Source organism: Macaca mulatta, chromosome 10, assembly GCF_049350105.2.
Source record: "Macaca mulatta isolate MMU2019108-1 chromosome 10, T2T-MMU8v2.0, whole genome shotgun sequence".
In the NCBI taxonomy this organism is placed as follows: domain Eukaryota; kingdom Metazoa; phylum Chordata; class Mammalia; order Primates; family Cercopithecidae; genus Macaca; species Macaca mulatta.
The window spans coordinates 87825667-87846398 of NC_133415.1; the positions used below are offsets into that span (position 1 = coordinate 87825667).

Consider the following 20732-nt stretch of genomic DNA (forward strand, 5'->3'; position numbering starts at 1 on the left):
ATGTCAAGCCAAGGTAAATAGTAATTATGTTATAGGCATAAGCTCAATTTTTAGCAGGTACAGGGAAACAGTCTTTTTAATCTACTGGGAATGCATATTAGAATAATCTTAATGCCTTAAATTTGTGTGTCTTTGAGCCAAGAGGTCAATTTCTGGGGATTTACCACAGGGAAATAACCAGTCATATTACAAGAGAATATCTGTGTAAGGAGGTTCACTGATGTGGTTTCTGTAACAGCAAAAAGGTGAAGATAACTAAATGTTCATCAATAGCTGATTAATTAAATACAATGATACATTTATACAATGGAACACTGCATAGATACTAAGAATGATGACACATACACCTTTATACAGTGACTCAAAACAGCTGTTTACTTGTTAAAGAGAGTAAATTATTTAAACAATATGAGTTTAATTAAGTTCATTTTCTTCAAAAATTTAAATATTTACTTCTTTAAAATACACAAATAAGGAATGAAAACATATATACCAAGGGATTTGCTGTGGCTGTTCCTGAGTAGGAGAGAATATAAACATTTCTCTTAAAATTACTCATCTACAGTTTCTAATTTTCCTATAACATTTACTGGCAGGATGAAAGAAGATAAACTTTTTTTTAAGGTAAAGAAAAAAACTGAATAATCACCCAATTTTTCTTTCCACCAGTCTCATTTTATTTACAATGAGTGAGGTGGAAACTCTGATCGGCATAGTAGAACATCATAAACTTTGGAGGCGGGGAGATCCAGATTCACATCCTGACTCTGTCATCTAACCTTCTTTAAAATGAGACTAATGCCTGTTCATGTTTGCCTGAATATGCATTAAATCTCTCTGGAAGGACAGAAAAGAAGCCAAGAGCAGTGGCTGCCACAGTAAACGGCCATAAGGTAGAAATAGCCAAAATGTCCATCAAGTGGAAAAGGGAATTTAGGTCAATGGGAATAATAGTGGAATGGAAACTTTTCAATAAATACTTTTGAATCCGCAGATTTTTTGGAACCATTTGAATATTATACCTAATTAAAAATTAATAAATAACTAGATATTTCAGGATATCAAGGAATTACCATTAATTTTTGATATGATGACAGAGTTACATTTCTTAAAAGTCATTATCTTGTAAAAACACTGAGATATATGCAGGTGAAATTATACAATGTGTGTCTGGGGTTTACTTCAAAATAACCCAAGGTGAAGTAGGGAATAGTGAATGGGAGTAGAGATAAAGTAAGACAGGCTTGAACTCCTGGCCTCAAACTATCCACCCACTGTGGCCTCCCAAAGTGCTGGGATTACAGACTTAAACCACTGCTCATGGCCTTTTTTTTTTTTTAATAAATGATTTAAAAAATTTTTTTATATTGACAAGGCTAAGTGCAGCGGCTCATGCCTATAATCCTAGCACTTTGGGAGGCCCAAGTGGGTGGATCACTTGAAGCTAGGAGTTTAAGACCAGCCTTGTCAACATGGCGAACTCCGTCTCTACCAATAATACAAAAATCAGCCAGCCACCTGTAGTCCCAGCTACTCAGGAGGCTGAGACATGAGAATTGCTTGAACCTAGGATGCAGAGGTTGCAGTGAGCCGAGATCGCACCACTGTACTCCAGTGTAGGCAAGAGTGATACTCTATCTACACACACACACACACACACACACACACACACACACACACACACACACACACACCCTCCCTATAAATTAGTGAGTGGCTATGACGTTTGACCTTACTTATACTACATTAAGGTTCCTCAAAAAGTCAAACATAAAATTACCGTATGACCCAGCATATTTCACTCCTATATATACCCCAAAGAACTGAAAACAGGTGCGCACACAAATATGTGTACACACACGTTCATAGCAGCACTATAAGATGAAAACATTCCAAATGTCCGTTAACTGAAGGGATAAACAAACTGTGGTATCTACATATGATGAGTATTATTCAGCCATATAAAGGAATGAAGTACTGACATGATACAACATGAATGAACCTCAAAAACATTATGCCAAGTGACAGAAACCAGATTCAGAAGGCCATATGCTCTATGATTCTGTTCACAGTCATGCATGGCATTAACGCTGTTGCGGTCAATGACAGACCATGTAGAAGATGGTGGTCCAATCAGATTATAATACCATATTTTTACTATAACTTTTTTCTATGTTTAGATACACAAATACCATTATGGTACAACTGCCTACAGTATGTAGTACAGAAACATGCTGTACAGGTTTGCAGCCTAAGTGTATCATGGGCCACACCAGCTAGGTTTGTGCAAGTACACCCTATGACATTCACACAATGACAAAATGGCCTCACTGCATTTCTCAGAAGGATAGAGATTGCTAAGTGACACATGACTGTATATGAAGTAATCTGAATAGGTAAATCCACAGAGAAAAAAGCAGAACGGTGGTTGCCAGCGGTTGGGGAGAAAGGGTAATGGGAAGTAGCTGCTTAATGTGTACGGGGTTTCCTTTTGGGGTGATGAAAATGTGCAACTGGATAGACGTGGTAGCTGCACAACACTGTAAATTTATGAAATGCCGCTGAGTTGTTCACTTTAAAATGGCTAATTTTATGTTATGTGACTTCCATCTCCATAAAATAATTACGCAGAAATAGATATCTGTTTGAGACACCTTTTTTTTTTTTTTTAACATATCAGCCTGGCAAATATAAAAAAGTCTGATAACGCTCTGTACTGGGAAGGCTACAGGCAACAGGGTGGGAAGATGAACAAGTAATTTCTTTGGAAGGTGAATTTGTCAACACATCGATTTCCATTAATGAAGGACTAATTAAATTATGGTATGCCCATATAATAAAATACTATATAATTACAAAAAGGAATCATATAATTCTATATATGCTAGAGTATAATTTTTGGCAAGGTAAGTTTAATAAAAAGAGACAGAGCAGTGCTTATTTTATATTACCTATTTACATTACCATCTGTACAAACAGGAAGGAGTCAGTCTCTCTCCCTCTTCCCCCATCCACGACTGGGCATGGATAGAAGATCTCTGGAGGGACGTTTAAGAAACTGGTAAAAAGTTACCACAGGGAGGGGGACAAACTCTCTGCTGTACTTTTTGTACCATTTTAAAAAAACCTTAGGTGTATATTATTTTTTCTAAAAACAAATAAATAGGCTGGGTGTGGTGGCTCACGCCTGTAATCCCAGCACTTTGAGGGGTCGAGGTGGGTGGATCACCTGAGGTTGGGAGTTCAAGACCAGCCTGGCCAACATGGTGAAACCCCATTTCTACTAAAAATACAAAAAAATTAGTCGGGTGTGGTGGCACATGCCTGTAGTCCCAGCTACTTGGGAGGCTGAGGCATAAGAATCGCTTGAACCAGAAAGCGGAGGATGCAGTAAGCCAAGATTGTGCCCAGCCTGGGCGACACAGCCAGACTCAGTCTCAAAACAAAACAAAACAAAGCAAAAAAAACAAAAAAGAAATAAAAAGAATTTGTATTCTACACGAAAATCTTCACAAAGCTGGATTTTTATTCTTATACTTCTGTTCTCAGCAAAAGTAGCTCCCGCTGCTTGACCTGCTCCTCTCAGGACAGCAAGTAGGAGCTAGTCTTCCCCATTCCTGCACACTGAATTCACACACTCCTCCAGATGGGAAGTGCCCAGCACTCAGGGTTATAAGTCAGACTTCCCACCCGAGATTCTTGAGCTGTTGTGAGTCACTCACCTCCTGAAAAGCTAACGAAAGCTACAGACTGTCTCCCTAGAAAGAAATTTGCTGGACCAATCATACCTAGCAACTCATACACAATCTCATGGGCTGACACCCCAGCATATCCAGTCCTTGTAATTCTCACAGCTTTAGCAGTAGGTACCACACCTGGCTGGTTAATGGTAAACTGACAACTAAATCACTCACAACTCCTGGGAATTTCTGCAGAAGCAGGCCTCTTCTCTCCTCTCACTGCTGAAACATCAGTATTCCCCACACACTCCGGTAGTCTCCCCTCCTGCTTTCCCAGCTTCATGTGCTGCATAATGCAGCCCCTCTCAGCTAAGTGTCACTTATAAATTGACAATTACCTAGCCTATAGCTTCATTTGCATCTCTGCTAAAAATCTTGAAAGATGTTACTTTCCCCCAGAAGGAAACCAGTTGTTCTCTTCTGAATCGACAGAAGGAACAACTGGTAGTTCTGAGAATCCCAAAAAGGACTCAAAAAATAATGATTTATGTGATCTTCCTGGAGGTCAGATAACTTGTAAATTTGTAAATTATCTGACCTCCAGGAAGATCGCATAAATCATTATTTTTTGCTGGGCAAGAAAATGACCTCACAGCCACAGTTTATTAAAAACAAAATGAAAACTTTTTGGCAACATCCTACATATTTCAGCTTTCCATACAGTTATGGACTGTATCCCTCCAGCCCCTGCAAATTCATATATTGAAGCTCTAGCCCCAAATATGACTGCGTTTTGAGATAGGCCCTTTAGGGAGTGTGGTGGTGTGACGGTTAATTTTAGCTGTCAATTTGACTATACTGTGGGATGCCAACGTGGCTGGCATAGCACTGTTTCTGGGCATGTCTGTGACGGTGATTCCAGAAGAGATTGGTGTATGAGTCTGTGAACTAAGGGAAAATCTGCCCTCAATGTGGGCAGGCACCATCCAATTGGCAGGGGAGCAGTGGGAGGTGATGGAGGAAAACCAAAAGGGATTCTCCCCTTTCTGGAGCGGGAAGTTTTTCTCCTACTGCTCTTGGATATCAGACTCCAGGATCTTAGGCTTTTGGTCTCTGAGACTCGCACCAGCAGTCTCCGGGGTCCTCCAGCCAGGGAGCTACACCATCAGCTTTCCTGGTTCTAAGTTTTCTGGACTTGGACTGAGCTATGCTAACGGCTTCTCAGGTTCTCCAGCTTGCAGACGGCTTCTCTTTTATTTTCTTTATTTTTGGAGATGGAGTTTTACTCGTTGCCCAGGCTGTAGTGCAATGGTGCAATCTCAGCTCACTGCAACCTCCGCCTCCTGGGTTCAAGCAATTCTCCTGCCTCAGCCTTGCAAGTAGCTGGGAGTACCGGCATGTCACTCCACACGGAATACCGGCGTGTCACCACGACTGACTAATTTTTGTTGCAGATGGCTCATCATGGGACTCCTCCGCCTCTGTGATCATGTGAGCCAATTCCCCTAACAAATCTCCCCTCATAAATCGTACTGCTTCTGTCTCCAGATCTGGAGACTGCTGCCTAATACAGGGAGGTAATTAAGGTTAAATGAGGTTACAAGTGTGTGGGGCCCTAAACGGAGAGGACTGGTGTCCTTCTAAGAAGAGGAAGAGACACCAGAGATCTCTGTCTCTCCTCACAGACGCAGAGGAAAAGTCACATGTGGATACAACAAAAACGTGGCCTTCTACAAGCCAGGAAGAAAGGCCTCACCAGGAACCAATCCTGACAGCACCTTGATCTTGGACTTCTAGTCTCCAGAACTGTGAGAAAAATAAATGTCTGTTAGTTAAGTCACCTAGTCTATGGTATCTTGTTATGGCAGCTCAAGCTGACTGACACACACATCTGAGATAAAGGCATTCGCTACTGGAGTGCAATTCAAGAATGACAACATTCAGAGGACTAAGACTTTTCTCACCCACTCATGATTTAATTATGTCCACTGGCTTGGCCTTCCCAGGGCATTCGAATGGAGAAAATTATGTGGGTAAGGGAATGGAGTAGGAATTACCGTCAGAGTCGGGAGGAGTCAGACCCTGCACAACCTCATGTGTGGAACCTACAACATTTAAGCTTTGTTCCAAAAGCTACAAGCAGAATCACATACAGACTGTCTACTACGTTAGTCACACAGGTATGAAAGTGAATCTAGATATTTTAGAGAGACTTAAAAAACTTCCCAAATAAAAAAACAAAAACAAAAACTGAGCTTTGGGTTCTCAGTTAATCAAAAAAGCCCAGCTGACCAGAACAGTTCATTCCTCAAGAATAATGGATAATGCTGGTTTTACTTAAGTCAGTTTACAAATAGACATATGAAGGCAATCAATACTAACAGGATCAAAATCATCTGCCAGAATAGATTCCTTAAATGGGAAACTAAAAGGTGCAAGTTACTTAGTGCCTCGGCATACACAGGTATCCCATACAGAACCGTTCTAGTCCTCAGTTTCCTCACATGTGCAATGGGGATACTAATCTCTATTCCACAGGGCACTTGAAGGATTAAATAAAATCACTTATAGGTAAAGCAGTTAGCTCAGTGTTTGCCATGTATCAGGAGCTTAGCAAATACTACCTTTTGTCAATGTATATGGAGGTGTGTACACCAGTTCTGAGGTATAATTCAGTTATAATGAAAGTCACATATTTTTTTAAAAAGGCAATTTCCTAAAATGAGAACTCCCCGCAAATCATAAAGGAGTCGGAAGAAAACTGTACACAGACCAAGGAAGACCTTGTATCTAGGGACACAGGAGGAAAAGCAAACCTGAAGAGATAATAAACAAACTGTGGTCAGAGTCCGCAAACCTCTACCTTTACATATGACCACAACATGTAAAATTATATTCCCTAATAACCTACAAAGTATAGTTATGACCACCTCGTATTCCTAACTAAAACTAGACAATAACAGAGTGAATGGCGGGCTCATATTCAGCCTCAGGAGAGGAGGCTGCTCTGAAGCACCTGACAACTCTGCAGAGCCAGCCTGGGGAATGCACACAACTGGACTTCAGAAACAAAGAACTGTTTTCAGAGCATGATTAGGGTTACCTCTGGATGGCTGTGGTTTTCCACTGCTGCTTTTTAATGATGCATTTGTATTATTTTACCTTGTTTATTTGGTGTACCCTAAGGTACACCAAAGGCTTTTGTATGAACAACATTTCTAGCCTGTTAACACTGAAAAACTAGCTTTTAAGACACAAGTTTCAGTTCAAATATGAATTATCTACACTCTTATGGCCAAAACACATATATGCCAGTTTCTCCAAAATCTGTGCAGGCAACAACATTTTAGAAAGAACACAGTTCTTTTGCTACTGAACAGAAATAGGTGGGGTAGGTTGGTTAGAATAGTGTTTTGTTTTTAAAGTAATATATTTACACGGTTCTAAAATCAAACAATATATGAATGTATACAGTAAGAAGTCCCACTCCCACTGCTACTACCTTCCCTTACCAGCTACTTCCTATTAACAACCACTTTAGGTTTCTTGTGTATCCTTTCAGTTTCTTTAGGCATACCATATGTGAGCAAACGTATGGTCTTATTCTCCCCCAACTTAATACAAAAACTATCATATCATACACACTGTTCTGTATTTTCCTCTTTATCATTAATATATCTTGGAGATTCTTTCTATAGCAGTACATAGAGATCTTCATTTTTTCAAAGCTACATAATTTTCCATTATATAAATATTGAATACATTAAGCAGTCTAGTGTTAATGAACATCTGGGTTGTTTTCAGTCTTTTGTTATTACAATGTTGCAATGAATAATAATTTTTTTTTTTTTTTGAGACGGAGTCTAACTCTGTTGCCCAGGCTGAAGTGCAGTGGTGCGATCTGGGCTCACAGCAACCTCCGCCTCCTGGGTTCAAGCAATTATCCTGCCATAGCCTTCCGAGTAGCTGGGACTACAGGCATGCACCATCACACCCAGGTAATTTTTATATTTCTAGTAGAAACGGGGTTTTGACATGTTGGCCAGGCTGGTCTCAAACTCTCAACCTCAACTGATCCTCCTGCCTCAGCCTCCCAAAGTGCTGGGATTACAGGCGTGAGCCACCGTGCCCAGCCTTAATGAATAATCTTGTACAGTAGTCCTCCCTTAGCCAAGACCCCCACAGTGGATACCTGAAATGGCAGATAGCACCAAACCCTATATATACTATGTTTTTTCTTATATACATACATAACTATGATAAAGCTTAATTTATAAATTAGGTACACTAAGAGATTAACAACAATAACTAATGATAAAACAGGACAATTATAACAAGATGCCGTAATAAGAGTTATATGAATGTGGTCTCTCTCTGGAATTTTCCAGTTAATATTTCGGATTGCAGTTGAACAGGTAACTAAAACCACAACGTGAAACTGCATACAAGAAGGGACTAGTGTCTATACATCATTATCTATAAAATGAAGGCCCAGGAGAGACTTACTAGATCAAAAAGTATATGCATTTGTAATTCTGATAAAAAGTAGTTCTTAACTTTTTTTGTGGTTCTGAACCCATTAACAAATCTAATGAAAGGTATGGAACTTGGTTCCCAAAATAATGAACAGATACACAAAATTTACATACTAGGAGCCTTCGCATGGATCCATCTCTAGAGATATTAAAAAGGGGTGCCAGGTGTGGTGGCTCACACCTGTAATCCTAGCACTTTGGAAGGATGAGGTGGGTGGATCACTTGAGCCCAGGAGGTCAAGACCAGCCTGGGCAACATGGCAAAACCCCATCTCTACAAAAAATACAAAGATTAGCCCAGTGTGGTGGCACCTGCTTACAGTCCCAGCTACTCGGGTGGCTGAGGTGGGAGGATCACCTGAGCCCGGGGAGGTCAAGGCTGCAGTGAGCCATGATTGTGCCACTGCATTCCTGCCTGGGTGACACAGTGAGCTCCAATCTCAAAAAAAAAAAAAAGAAATAAGAAAAAAAGTTAGATGATTTAGGAAAGGCCTCAGAGCTATAATCCCAAAATTCTGAGAACTTGGAGACTTTACCTTGATTGATTTCAGCTGCAGAAGGCCCCAAACTCAAGCTCTTCTTCTGTTGAGCATTTTTGGCAAGAAGTGTGTGCTTGTCATCGTTCCCTGTATCCATCTCTGAAATGGTGACAGCCAGAATCCGGCAGAAATTAGCGAGCTGCTGCTGATCAAAATTGGATACTAAGGAACTCAGATTGGGGACTTCATCTAGTCGGATCATTTCCTACAGAAGACAAAAATGAAACAATCTCCATGCTCAATTCACTCAAGAGATTGGATGTGCCTCTCTTTTGCATCCCCCTAAATATGGGGCTCAGTGGCTAGATCACTTAGGTTCCTATCCCAGCTCTGTAACTTGCAGCTCCGAAACCTTAGTTAAGTTATAAAAACCTTTCGAGTCTTTGCTTGTTCATCTGTAAAACGGGACTAACCTGCCTCATGGGATTAGTCTGAGGACTAAATTTACCTTTTGATCACCACTGTTTTCACTTGTTCTTGTGGTATATTTTGCCTACTTTTTTAAAAAATGGAAATGCCTACCACTCAAGTTTTGCAAATCATAAATTACCATTCTTACTACAGATTTTCTTCTTAAAAAAATAAAACACTTCAAATATAGCTAAAGGCCTCTGTGTACTCCCCATCCAGTCGCATTTTCCTATCTCCTCGCAGAAGTAGCCATTATTTTGGACTTTGTGTTTATTATTCCCATGCATATTTTTATACTTACAAATATTTCCATTAAAATACATGGTACTGCTCTGCATGCAGTGTGAATGATACCATACTATACCTTACTTTTCATCCAACATTTTGAAGTTTATCTACTGATACGAGCAGCTGATTCAATCACTTCCCACCGTTTTACCTCACAGTTTAATCATTTCTCTTTTCTTTAATAGACAGGGTCTCACTCTGTTGCTCAAGCTAGAGTGCAGTAGTGTCATCATAGCTTACTACAGACTCAAACTCCTAGGCCCAAGCAATCCTCCCACCTCAGCTTCCCAAGTAGCTAGGACTACAGGTGCGTGCCATTACACCTGGCTAATATTTTAATACTTTTTCTTTTTTTTTTTTTGAGATGGCATCTCAATCTGTCGCCCAGGTTGGAGTGCAGTGGCGTGATCCTGGCTCACTGCAAACTCCACCTCCCGGGTTCAAGCAATTCTCCTGCCTCAGCCTCCCAAGTAGCAGGGACTACAGGTGCCCACCACCACGCCTGGCTAATTTTTGTATTTTTTAGTAGAGGTGGGATTTCACCATGTTGACCAGGCTGGTCTTGAACTCCTGACCTCAGGTGATCCATCCACCTTGGCCTCCCAAAGTGCTGGGATCACAGGCATGAGCCACTGCGCCCGGCCAGCACTTCATTTTTATAGAGAAAGTGTCTTACTATTGTTGCCCAGGCTGGAACTCCCAGACTCAAGCAATCCTCCCACCTTGGCCTCCTAAAGTGCTGACATTACAGGCGTGAGCCACTGTGCCTGACCCTTTCTTCTTGTAACACGTATTTAGGTAAACTACAGTTTTTCACCATTAAACAATGTTGCAATGAACATTCCTACAGGTACTCTCTGTGTACACATATGTGACCATTTATCCAGAGTGAGAGCAAGAATTGTCTTTTTCTTGACTTTACTAGAAATATTTCCAAAACATTTAAATTAAGTTTAATATTTGCTGTAAATTTTTAATAAATACCCTATAGCTGTTATATTTTAATAAATACCCTATATATTGTTTCTAAGTTTTCCTTCCATTGCTAGCTTTTATTAGGAATGATAATTTTATGGAATGCCTTGTTATTTGGTTCTATTCTCATTTATTACTCCTTAAAATCTGTAAATGTCATGTACTACATGAGCTTTTCTCATTTTGAACCATCCTTGTGCTACTCAGGTAACACCTGCTATCCTTTATCCCACTAATTTACTTCCACTGGATTGGGTGTTTCTCTCACTGCACAGATCACATGAACTTTTAACAATCTGTTCCTGCATCTATTTCCCAAACAATCTGACCATACTTTGATGAAGGCATATATCCTACTCTTTCTCCTGAGACTCAATGTACAGGACCTGGTAGCAACGGTATCAGTGAATGTGCCCGAAACAAGTGCATGATTCCTAGAAGCTCTCATGAATCCCACACTCCCCTCTATTTCTAGTAATGGAGGAAGACAGGAATTTGCTGTGTAGGGGGCATTGGGGAATGGCTGCTTCCGCCTTTCCTTTTCCCTAGTACAAAACAAATGTCAGCTACTGCTATTATTGGCAACTGTAACTTTCAGCTCACCAGTTCCTCTAGCCCTGTCTAACTCAGTAAATGGGTCCCAAAACAGGTCCTACCACCCCCTAGCCCACTTCTTATGGTTGTTTTAAATTTTAAGATTTTTTTTTTTTTTAAGGCAGAGTCTCGCTGTGATGCCCAGGCTGGAGTACAATGGCACAATCTCTGCTCACTGCAACCTCTACCTCGTGGGTTCAAGCAATTTTTCTGCCCAGCCTCCCAAGTAGCTGGGACTACAGGCATGCACCACCATGCCTGGCTAATTTTTGTATATTTTTAGTACAGACAGGGTTTCACCATATTGGCCAGGCTGGTCTCCTGACCTCAAGTGATCTGCCCACCTCGGCCTCCCAAAGTGCTGGGATTACAGGCATGAGCCACCGTGGCCAGCCAAGAATTCTTATGTTTTAATTTTTGATACATACAACACATATTATGCAGCATAACAAAATGACTAGCTGTGTGTGCCTTTCCTATTGCATCTCTCTGCCTCTGGGAACCACTATCATTAATTATTATTGCCTTGCCATTTAAAAACTAGTTTTATCAATAAACAATTTGCTTTTTTGAGCTTTATGAAAATAATATGCTACCTACAGTTTTCTGCAACTGGCTTCTACCACCCGATTATTTCAATTCCTCAGCTATGTTGTTGCTTATGGCAACAGTTCATTCTTCTACTATATAATATTCCACTGTGTGAAGAAAGTACATTCATCCCTTCTCCTATTGATGGATCAGAGACTTGGTGTCAGTGTTTTGTTCTGAAACAACGAAGCTACAAATGTTCTTATGTGTTTCTTGATGCACAGGTGGAGAAGTTTTGCTGGGGCAGTGGCTTCCAAACTTTTCAGCTATCACTAGGAATGACCACTAGTAAACATACACATGGGAATGTATATATAAATGTCAAACAAAAACTTATTCAAATAATACCCTTACACAATACAGTTTGCTCTTTTCTATCTGACTGACGGACCCGATGGATTGATTTCACAACCTTCTGGGTTTCAATCCTAAGAATCACTGTTCTAGGACTGAGCTTCCTCACAAGTGTGTTCAGGCACAGATTATAGGTGACCCATGGCAAAATACTGATGCCTCAGCCCTCAGGGCAAAGCTTCCCTAGGTGCTGGGGCACAAGGTATGTGGCTGTTCAACTACAAAACAAAAAAGAGAATATTCTGCTGATAAACATTTATCAGTAGTATGCAAATGTTTCCACTGATACATATACTCACCAACATTTGCCCACTCTCCCCCTCACTATGGTATTGATGTGCATTTCCTTGATTGCCAGTGAAGTTACACATCTTCTCTTTTATATTTATGGACCATTTCTTTCTCATCTGTGAAATGCTTGTTCATAATACTGCCCATCTGTCTACTGGGCTATTTGTCTTTTTCATGCTGATTTGTAAGAAATCTTTTTTTTTTTTTTTTTTTTTGGAGAGGGAGTCTTACTCTGTTGCCTAGTCTGGAGTGCAGTGACACAATCTTGGCTCACTGCAACCTCTGCCTCCCAGGTTCAAGCAATTCTCGTGCCTTAGCCTCCCAAGTAGCTGGGATGACAGGTGTGTGCCACCACGCCTGGCTAATTTTTATATTTTTTAGTAGACACTGAGACTGGGTTTCACCATGATGGCCAGGCTGGTCTTAAACTCCTGACCTCAAGTGATCTGCCTGCCTCAGCCTCCCAAAGTGTTGGAATTACAGGCATGAGCCACCGCACCTGGCCTGTAAGAATTCTTCATAAATTCTGAATACAAATCCTTTGTTGGTTACCTGAATTGCAAATGTCTTTTCCCAGTTTACGGTGTTTCCACTTTCTTTTTTTTTTTTTTTTTTTTTTTTTTTGAGACGGAGTCTGCTCTGTCGCCCAGGCTGGAGTGCAGTGGCCGGATCTCAGCTCACTGCAAGCTCCACCTCCCGGGTTTACGCCATTCTCCTGCCTCAGCCTCCCGAGTAGCTGGGACTACAGGCGCCCGCCACCTCGCCCGGCTAGTTTTTTGTATTTTTTTTAGTAGAGACGGGGTTTCACCGTGTTAGCCAGGATGGTCTCGATCTCCCGACCTTGTGATCCGCCCGTCTCGGCCTCCCAAAGTGCTGGGATTACAGGCTTGAGCCACCGCGCCCGGCCTTGTTTCCACTTTCTTTATGGTGTCTACCCTCTTTCAAACTACACCAAGATACCCATTGTGTTTGGTAGAACATGTCACCATTTTGGGGTACACAAAAAAGAATGAGAGGGAGAGGCAAGTGGGAAAAGTCATGAAGGAGCAATTCTAGACTCCTATGCTGAGACTGCTAAGGAGTCTGGAGTTTCTACTCTGGAGGCCCCCTTTCACACACTGGCTGGAACACACAATTACTGGAATAACAACAAAGCCTTTATCAAAGGGCACAAAGGGTCTGTCTGGGGCCTGCACACATCTCCAATGTGTTCCTGTAGACAATAGGCCACTTGTGCTGGGCAACGACAAGCAAGGCCTGGGGAAAGCACAGCAAGAAGAAATGAAAGCTGGGGTCACCACAGTGCACGTGAACACCCACTTCCCTGCAACAGCAACCTCTAGGAGGCTGCTCAACAGGAAGAGAAAGAAATCTGCCAACCAGCAAACAACATGGAGGCTCAGGACAGATTAGGACTGAGGAGGGAGCTCCAGATCCTAACAAGCATTACACCAAAAATGTAACACAGTGAGTCTCTAACAGAGGTCTATGAATGTATTTTTGGGTACCTGTGAATTCTTGAAATTTTTAATTTAGTTTTCATTTTGATCATAGTTTTTTTAAAAAAAGTTATGGGTCATCTGATTATCAACCTTATGACCAAGTGGCAGGATTTCAGAGCTCCCATTTGTCTCCTACTGTGCTGGTGCCAATTAACCAACTTTAATTGTTGAAGACTAATGAGAAACGATAGAGGCAGACTTCATAAGTGAAAGCCAAACATTACTACCAAGAGGAACATATCCCTTGGTAGTAATGAATGAAGGCTTCACAGCAGTTCAGATAGCGGTAGAGAAAAGTGATAAGAGAATTGAGTCACTGCACAGCATACAGTAGCACAGACATGCTACAAAGAACTTGCCCCATGGTAATGAGTGAGGGGCAATTTGATTTCAGCAAAGTAACATGCGGCATCACACTACATTCACAGAGTCAATCTGAAGTTCTGAGTTTTAGAATTAGTTTGCTTTCAATGTATATGTTTGTTTAGGTTTTACAGTCATGAAAGAACCACTAGTATAAAGGGTAATCCAGGTTTACACTTGAATATATCTAAGTAACACAAGACATAATTTAACACTTTCTTTTAAAAAAGCTTTATATATTATTCAGGTTTGAGAATCCAATGGTCTGAGACACCCTTCCCCATCTGGTCAGCTGGAGGACACAGCTCACCTTTTTAACACCCAAAATATCTTCAATGAGGGTTGCTGTTTGTAAGAATGTCTTCTTACTTGTCATCAGTGTAAACAGGAAGATCACAAAGTCATTCTTTTCTGCCAAACGCTTTGTAACTCCCTCCGTCTGTCACAAGAAGAAAAGGCAAAATAAGTTGTAAGTACAAAATAAATTATGTAGAGCAAGGCATCCTTTACCGACAGTGAAAAGCAATTTCACCTCTGAAAACTGGCATGAGTCAACAAAACAGGAACGGCACGACTTAACTGTGGGAAACATTCGTTAACTCCCCAGCCATGGAAGAAAAAAGCCTCCTGACATTCAGGCTACACAAGGGGAGCCCACTTGTGAGAACATAACACAATGAGACGGTATTTCCTAAGATAACTTATCTCAGAGTTCTGAAGGCCATTCTTTTTTTTTTTTTTTTTTTTTGATGGAGTCTTGCTCTGTCGCCCGGGCTGGAGTGCCGGACTGGAGTGCAGTGGCCGGATCTCAGCTCACTGCAAGCTCCGCCTCCCAGGTTTATGCCATTCTCCTGCCTCAGCCTCCCGAGTAGCTGGGACTACAGGCGCCCGCCACCTCGCCCGGCTAGTTTTTTGTATTTTTTTTTAGTAGAGATGGGGTTTCACCGTGCTAGCCAGGATGGTCTCGATCTCCTGACCTCGTGATCCGCCCGTCTCGGCCTCCCAAAGTGCTGGGATTACAGGCGTGAGCCACCGTGCCCGGCCTCTGAAGGCCATTCTTAAATCTGAAATCCAACAGTGCCGAAGCATGGACTTAAGAGTCAGACCCATGTTCTAATTCCAGCCATGTGATCCTGAGCATATCACTTCTCACCTTTGGAACTCCATTTTTTCATCAGTAAAATGATCATCTTAAAAGTCTTTGAGGCCAGGCACGGTGGCTCACACCTGTAATCCCAGCACTTTGAGAGGCCAAGGTGGGCAGATCACTTGAGGCCAGGAGTTCGAGACCAGCCTGGCCAATGTGGCAAAACCCTGTCTCTAATAAAAACACAAATATTAGCTGGGTGTGGTAATGCACGCCTGTAGCCCTAGCTACTCGGGAGGCTGAGGTAAAAGGATCACTTGAGCCCAGGAGGTGGAGGTCGCAGTGAGCCGAGACGAGGCAAATGCACTCTAGCCTGGGCAACAGAGGGAAACCCTGACTCAAAACAAACAAAAAACCCAACAACAACAACAACAACAACAAAACCCCCAAGGAGTATGAAGGAAGTAAGGAAACTAGCTGGTTAAAGACCTTAAAACTTAGGTTCAAGAGTTTGGACTGGGCCGGGCGTGGTGGCTCAAGCCTGTAATCCCAGCACTTTGGGAGGCCGAGACGGGCGGATCACGAGGTCAGGAGATCGAGACCATCCTGGCTAATATGGTGAAACCCCGTCTCTACTAAAAATACAAAAAACTAGCCGGGCGAGGTGGTGGGCGCCTGTAGTCCCAGCTACTCGGGAGGCTGAGGCAGGAGAATGGCGTAAACCCGGGAGGCGGAGCTTGCAGTGAGCTGAGATCCGGCCACTGCACTCCAGCCTGGGCGACAAAGCGAGACTCCGTCTCAAAAAAAAAAAAAAAAAGAGTTTGGACTGAAAACTGCAGTACTGTCAAGTGCAGTGGCTCACACCTGTAATCCCAGCTACCCAGGAGGCTGAGGTGAGAGGACAGCTTGAGGCCAGGAGTGTGAGGCCGCAGTGAGCTACAATCTCACCACTGCATTCCAGCATGCGGACAGAGTGAAACCTTCTCTCTAAAAATAAAGAAACTGCAATACTGCTAGCTTACACACACACACCTCCCACCCCTACTGCCTTAAGGCAACTAGAGCTTAGTGGCTTTAATATTTCTTTTTTTTTTTTTTCAGCCTTTAAACTGAAAAAATTCCAAGGCTTACTGCAATAAACTTGACCTCTCCCTAAAAAGTATAATCAAGTGTACAGACACACACAGTTTGGTAAATGGGAACCCCAAGTTAGGAAGCATTTCAGAATCAGTGAAATGAGGTATGTCACAGCAAATTTAATTTTCTTTCAATTTTAGAGACAGGGTCTCACTCTGTTGTCCAGGCTGAGGCCATGACTATTCACAAGTACAAATATAGCTCACTGAAGCCTCAATCACCTGGACTCAAGCAAGCCCCCCACCCTCAGCCTCCCAAATTGCCAGATCCCCCCACCTCAGGCTCCTGAATCACTGGGACTACAGGCGTGCACCACCACACCTGGCCAATTTAATTTTCAAAGTGAAGGCATCAATAAAGATGTGCCAAGTATATTAATCTTCAACGATCCCATTAAATAGGACACTAAAGAAAGCAATCTCAGTCTGTACTGATACATCTGTTCTTCAGTTGTAGCACTGACACATTAAAAAAAAAAAAAAAAGAGAGAGAGAAAAAAAAACAAGGTTGTATTCCCAAACTACATACAGTACCTACACTGGCTATGAGATGTGAAATAGGACTGACTCTACTTTTACTGAGACAAGCAAAAGTTCTGGAAGATCCAAAGAAACAGAACAAAAAGAGAAATAAATTTATCACTTTCTCTCTATCTCCAGGCTGTCAAATACACAATCCTGCTGCTCTAACTAGCTACCCTTCACTACCCACCTTTCTCCTCTCTTCAATTTATCAAAGTACTACTCCTTTTACAGACTGGCTAAAATGACTCCTCTTGGAAAGCCTTCCTAAGTCAAGACTGGCCACCCAAAAGGCCATCACAATCCTTCCTTTCCTCTACATCACAAGTTCTTAACTGAAGCCAAAAAGCACTAAAACGATATATAAAATGTTGCATGCAACTACTGGGGAGAGTTTTTTCCATATAATATTCATCGTAGTTTTTTTTTTTTTTTTTAAGACAGGGTCTCACTCTATAGCCCAGGCTGAGTGAGTGTACTGGCACAATCATGGCTTACTGCAGCCCTGACCTCTCAGGCTCATGCAATCCTCCCACCTTAGCCTCCTGAGGAGCTGGGACTATAGGTATACACCACCACATCCTGCCAGTTTTTTATTTTTTTGTAGAGACAGGTTCTCGCTATGTTGCCCAGGCTAGTCTTGAACTCCTGGACACACATGATCCTCCTGCCTCGGGCTATCAAAGTGTTGAGATTATAGGTGTGAGCCACTGCGCCCAGCCTAATCTTAAGCTCTTGACCTAGTATTTGTCAAGTATCTAAACAAGGAGCTACAAACTAGCATCCGGTAGGCCAAGCTTTTTCTGATGAGCAGTACTGTTTTTTTTTTATATTTTATTTTTTAAGAGAGTCTCATTCTGTCACCCAGGCTGGAGTGGAGTGGTACGATCTCAGCTCACTGCAACCTCTGTCTCCTGGGTTCAAGTGATTCTCCTGCCTCAGCCTCCCAAGTAGCTGGGACTACAAGCATGCACCACCACGCCCGGCTAATTTTTGTGTTTTTAGTACAGATAGGGTTTCACCATGTTGGCCAGGGTGGTCTGGAACTCCTGACTTCAGGTGATCCACCCACCTCAGCCTCCCAAATTGCTGGGATTACAGGTGAGAGCCACCATGCCCAGTCAAAAGTACTTTTTAAACTTTTGAATTCAAACATCTTTAGAGAGGACACCCTTGCTCCAGTTTAGTCACAGTTTACACAAGTCCCCTCTCCAACACCAGCAATTCCAAACATTTCCTGTTTTCTGCCTGATCCCTGGAGGCATTGGTGTTTGAAATCCTAAGAGCCCCAATTTCTCTATGTAACATGGAATTCAGCCAGATAGCACATAATTGGACCATATCATCCCATGTTGCTTAAAATTTTTTAAAAATTTTATTTAAAAATACTTTTAGTTGATATATAATAAAGGTACATAATTTCAGGAAGCATATAATTTAATACATTCATATAATTTATAAAGATCAAATCAATGTACTCGGGATAGCCATCAGCTTAAATACTTGTCTTTTATGTTAAGAACCATTCAAATTCTCTTCTAGCTATTTTGAAATGTAAAACAGATTATTATAAACTAAGTCACCCTTACTGATTTATCCTAACACTAGGTCTTATTTATCAACCCATATACTTGTACCCATTAATCAACTTCTCTTCATACATTTTTTTTAACTTAACTATTTTATTGGAATGTCACTGATTAACAATAGGTATCATGATTTTAAAACAGCCTCATAAAACTACTGACTATATGGAAGTTGCCAATGATAGAGTCATTATTTTATACACTATCTTCTTCTATAAGGACAATTTCTTTTTGGCCTTAGTTGCAAGAATTGTGCATTTCCTGAACAATTTGTTTTTTAGCTTATAGATCTCCCTGTGCCTATCTCTGTCATTAGCTATACATGGCTACTGAGCACTTGAAAGGTGGCCAGGCCAAACTGAGATGTGCTCTGGTGTTCAAATGAGAAGGAAAAGAAAAAAAAACATTGGATTTTGAGAGCTTAATACCAAAAAAAGTAAGTATCTCATTAATAATTATTACATGTTAGAATGACAATATTCTTGATACACTGTGTTAAATAGAATTTATCATTAAAATTAGCTTCACTATTTCTTCCTACTTTTTTCTTTAAAAAAATGTGGCTACGAGGAAATTTAAAATAACCCAAGTGGCTTGCATTATATTTCAATTTTACAGCACTACTATACATGCTGAATTATATAAGTGTTCAAACAGATTCCTCTATTTGTGTTGGCTGCTAAGAAGCTTGAAGCCAAATTTGTGCCCATCCATAATACAGATGATTTTATGGTCTTCATTTTTATATCAGCCCAATTCCTGGCTACATGTTATGTCCCCACCCTTGTTTTATTTATCTTCTTCTTTCTTACCTACTTCTAAGTTCGTGATCTTGGTAGATTTTGCATACACCCACAAGATGCCAGAAATCTCATTTTGAATGAGGCAAGAAATGAAATGGAGCTCAGTGTTTCTTTTTTATTTCCACAGCATACAGGGTTCACATCTATAACATTGTCTCATTCTGCCATGTATTATGATTCACGGTTTACATAGTTCATCTTAAGTTTCTAAAAGGTACTGTGTCTTATAAAAACTAACATTTATATATTGTTTTACAAAGTGTTTTCACATCTACTATCTCAGTTCTCACAATAAATCTATGATGCTAATATGACTGCTAACTGCACTCTATTGGTAAGAAGCTACGGCTTGGGAGGTGTACTAAGCCAAGGGCCAGAACACAAAATCAGGTCCTAACACTAAGTGCCATCCTCTTTTGTTTCTACTAAATTGCTTCCTTTATTCACCATTCTTCCTGGCTCAAAGGTCAACCTAGTAGAGAGTCCTGCTCAATATATGGGGCGAGGGGGGGGGGACCCTTCTGGTTCTCATTTTGTTTTCTAACAAGGAAAATGAAGAAATAGGCATAATGGAGTTAAAATGAGTCTTAAAGGTCACAGTCTGCCAAAGCTTGTCATCTTTTGACAAGTGTTCAGTTTCTACTCAGACAGCTCCAAGCTCCAAGGCCAAAGGAGTTTACTACCTGCTGCAGCAGTTCTGGCTCTTAACAACCGCTACAAAATTCTGCCTCCCTATAATTTCTACCAGTTAGTCCTGATTTTCAGGCACACATAAAATAAGCCCAATTCCCCCACTATCTGAAGATAGCTCTCACATCTGCCACCCCACCCGAATATTCCCATCTTAACCCTTGCAGATCTGGTAGGGAGATACACAGAGCCCTAATGGCAGGGTACTTACACAGACACAGGTATTATACAGGATACTCAAGCAGTCCTTGGACATTTCATCACTTACTGAAAGTTAAAGGGTAATGACTGGTTATTTTTCTCATTGAAAAGACAGTATAACAGTTACATTTTTTTTCAGCGTAAGAACTGTTATAACCCCCTCCAAGACGATGATTTTTCTTTTAATATACTCCTTCCAGTCCCTGTCTACCAAAGATTTTCATAGTGTCCATCAGAATCTATAAGCCCATTTGCATATTGCTTTTGGTTTGATACAGCAGTTTTTTCTTATTATGCCCCAAAGTCTTCATAATTTCAACCTGTTGTTGTGCCATCATTTAATAAAGCCATTTTCCCTTAATGTCTTGCTTAGGATATATCTACGATTTGGGGTGGTTTTTTTTGGCTATTTAAATAGACCACAAATAAGCAACTTAATACATATGTGTATCCTTTTAATGCTTGTATTAAACTGGTTCCTCAAGATACATTTTCAAAAGCAGAACTACTAGAATCTAAAGTATAAGCATTTTGTTCTGTTCATTTGTTTTGGTTTTTTAAAGATGAGGTCTTACTCTGTCACT

At 41.1% G+C, this 20732-nt stretch overlaps 1 protein-coding gene across 1 annotated transcript in view; it reads right to left on the reverse strand.

Annotated features, from left to right (window-relative positions):
* Nucleotides 1-20732, reverse strand: part of TRPC4AP (transient receptor potential cation channel subfamily C member 4 associated protein) — an 88596-nt gene that overhangs the window by 28828 nt on the left and 39036 nt on the right. Inside the window, 3 exon segments of the mRNA XM_015149151.3 lie at nt 8752-8959; nt 14434-14562; nt 20159-20214. Coding sequence (XP_015004637.2) covers nt 8752-8959; nt 14434-14562; nt 20159-20214 — 393 coding nt within the window.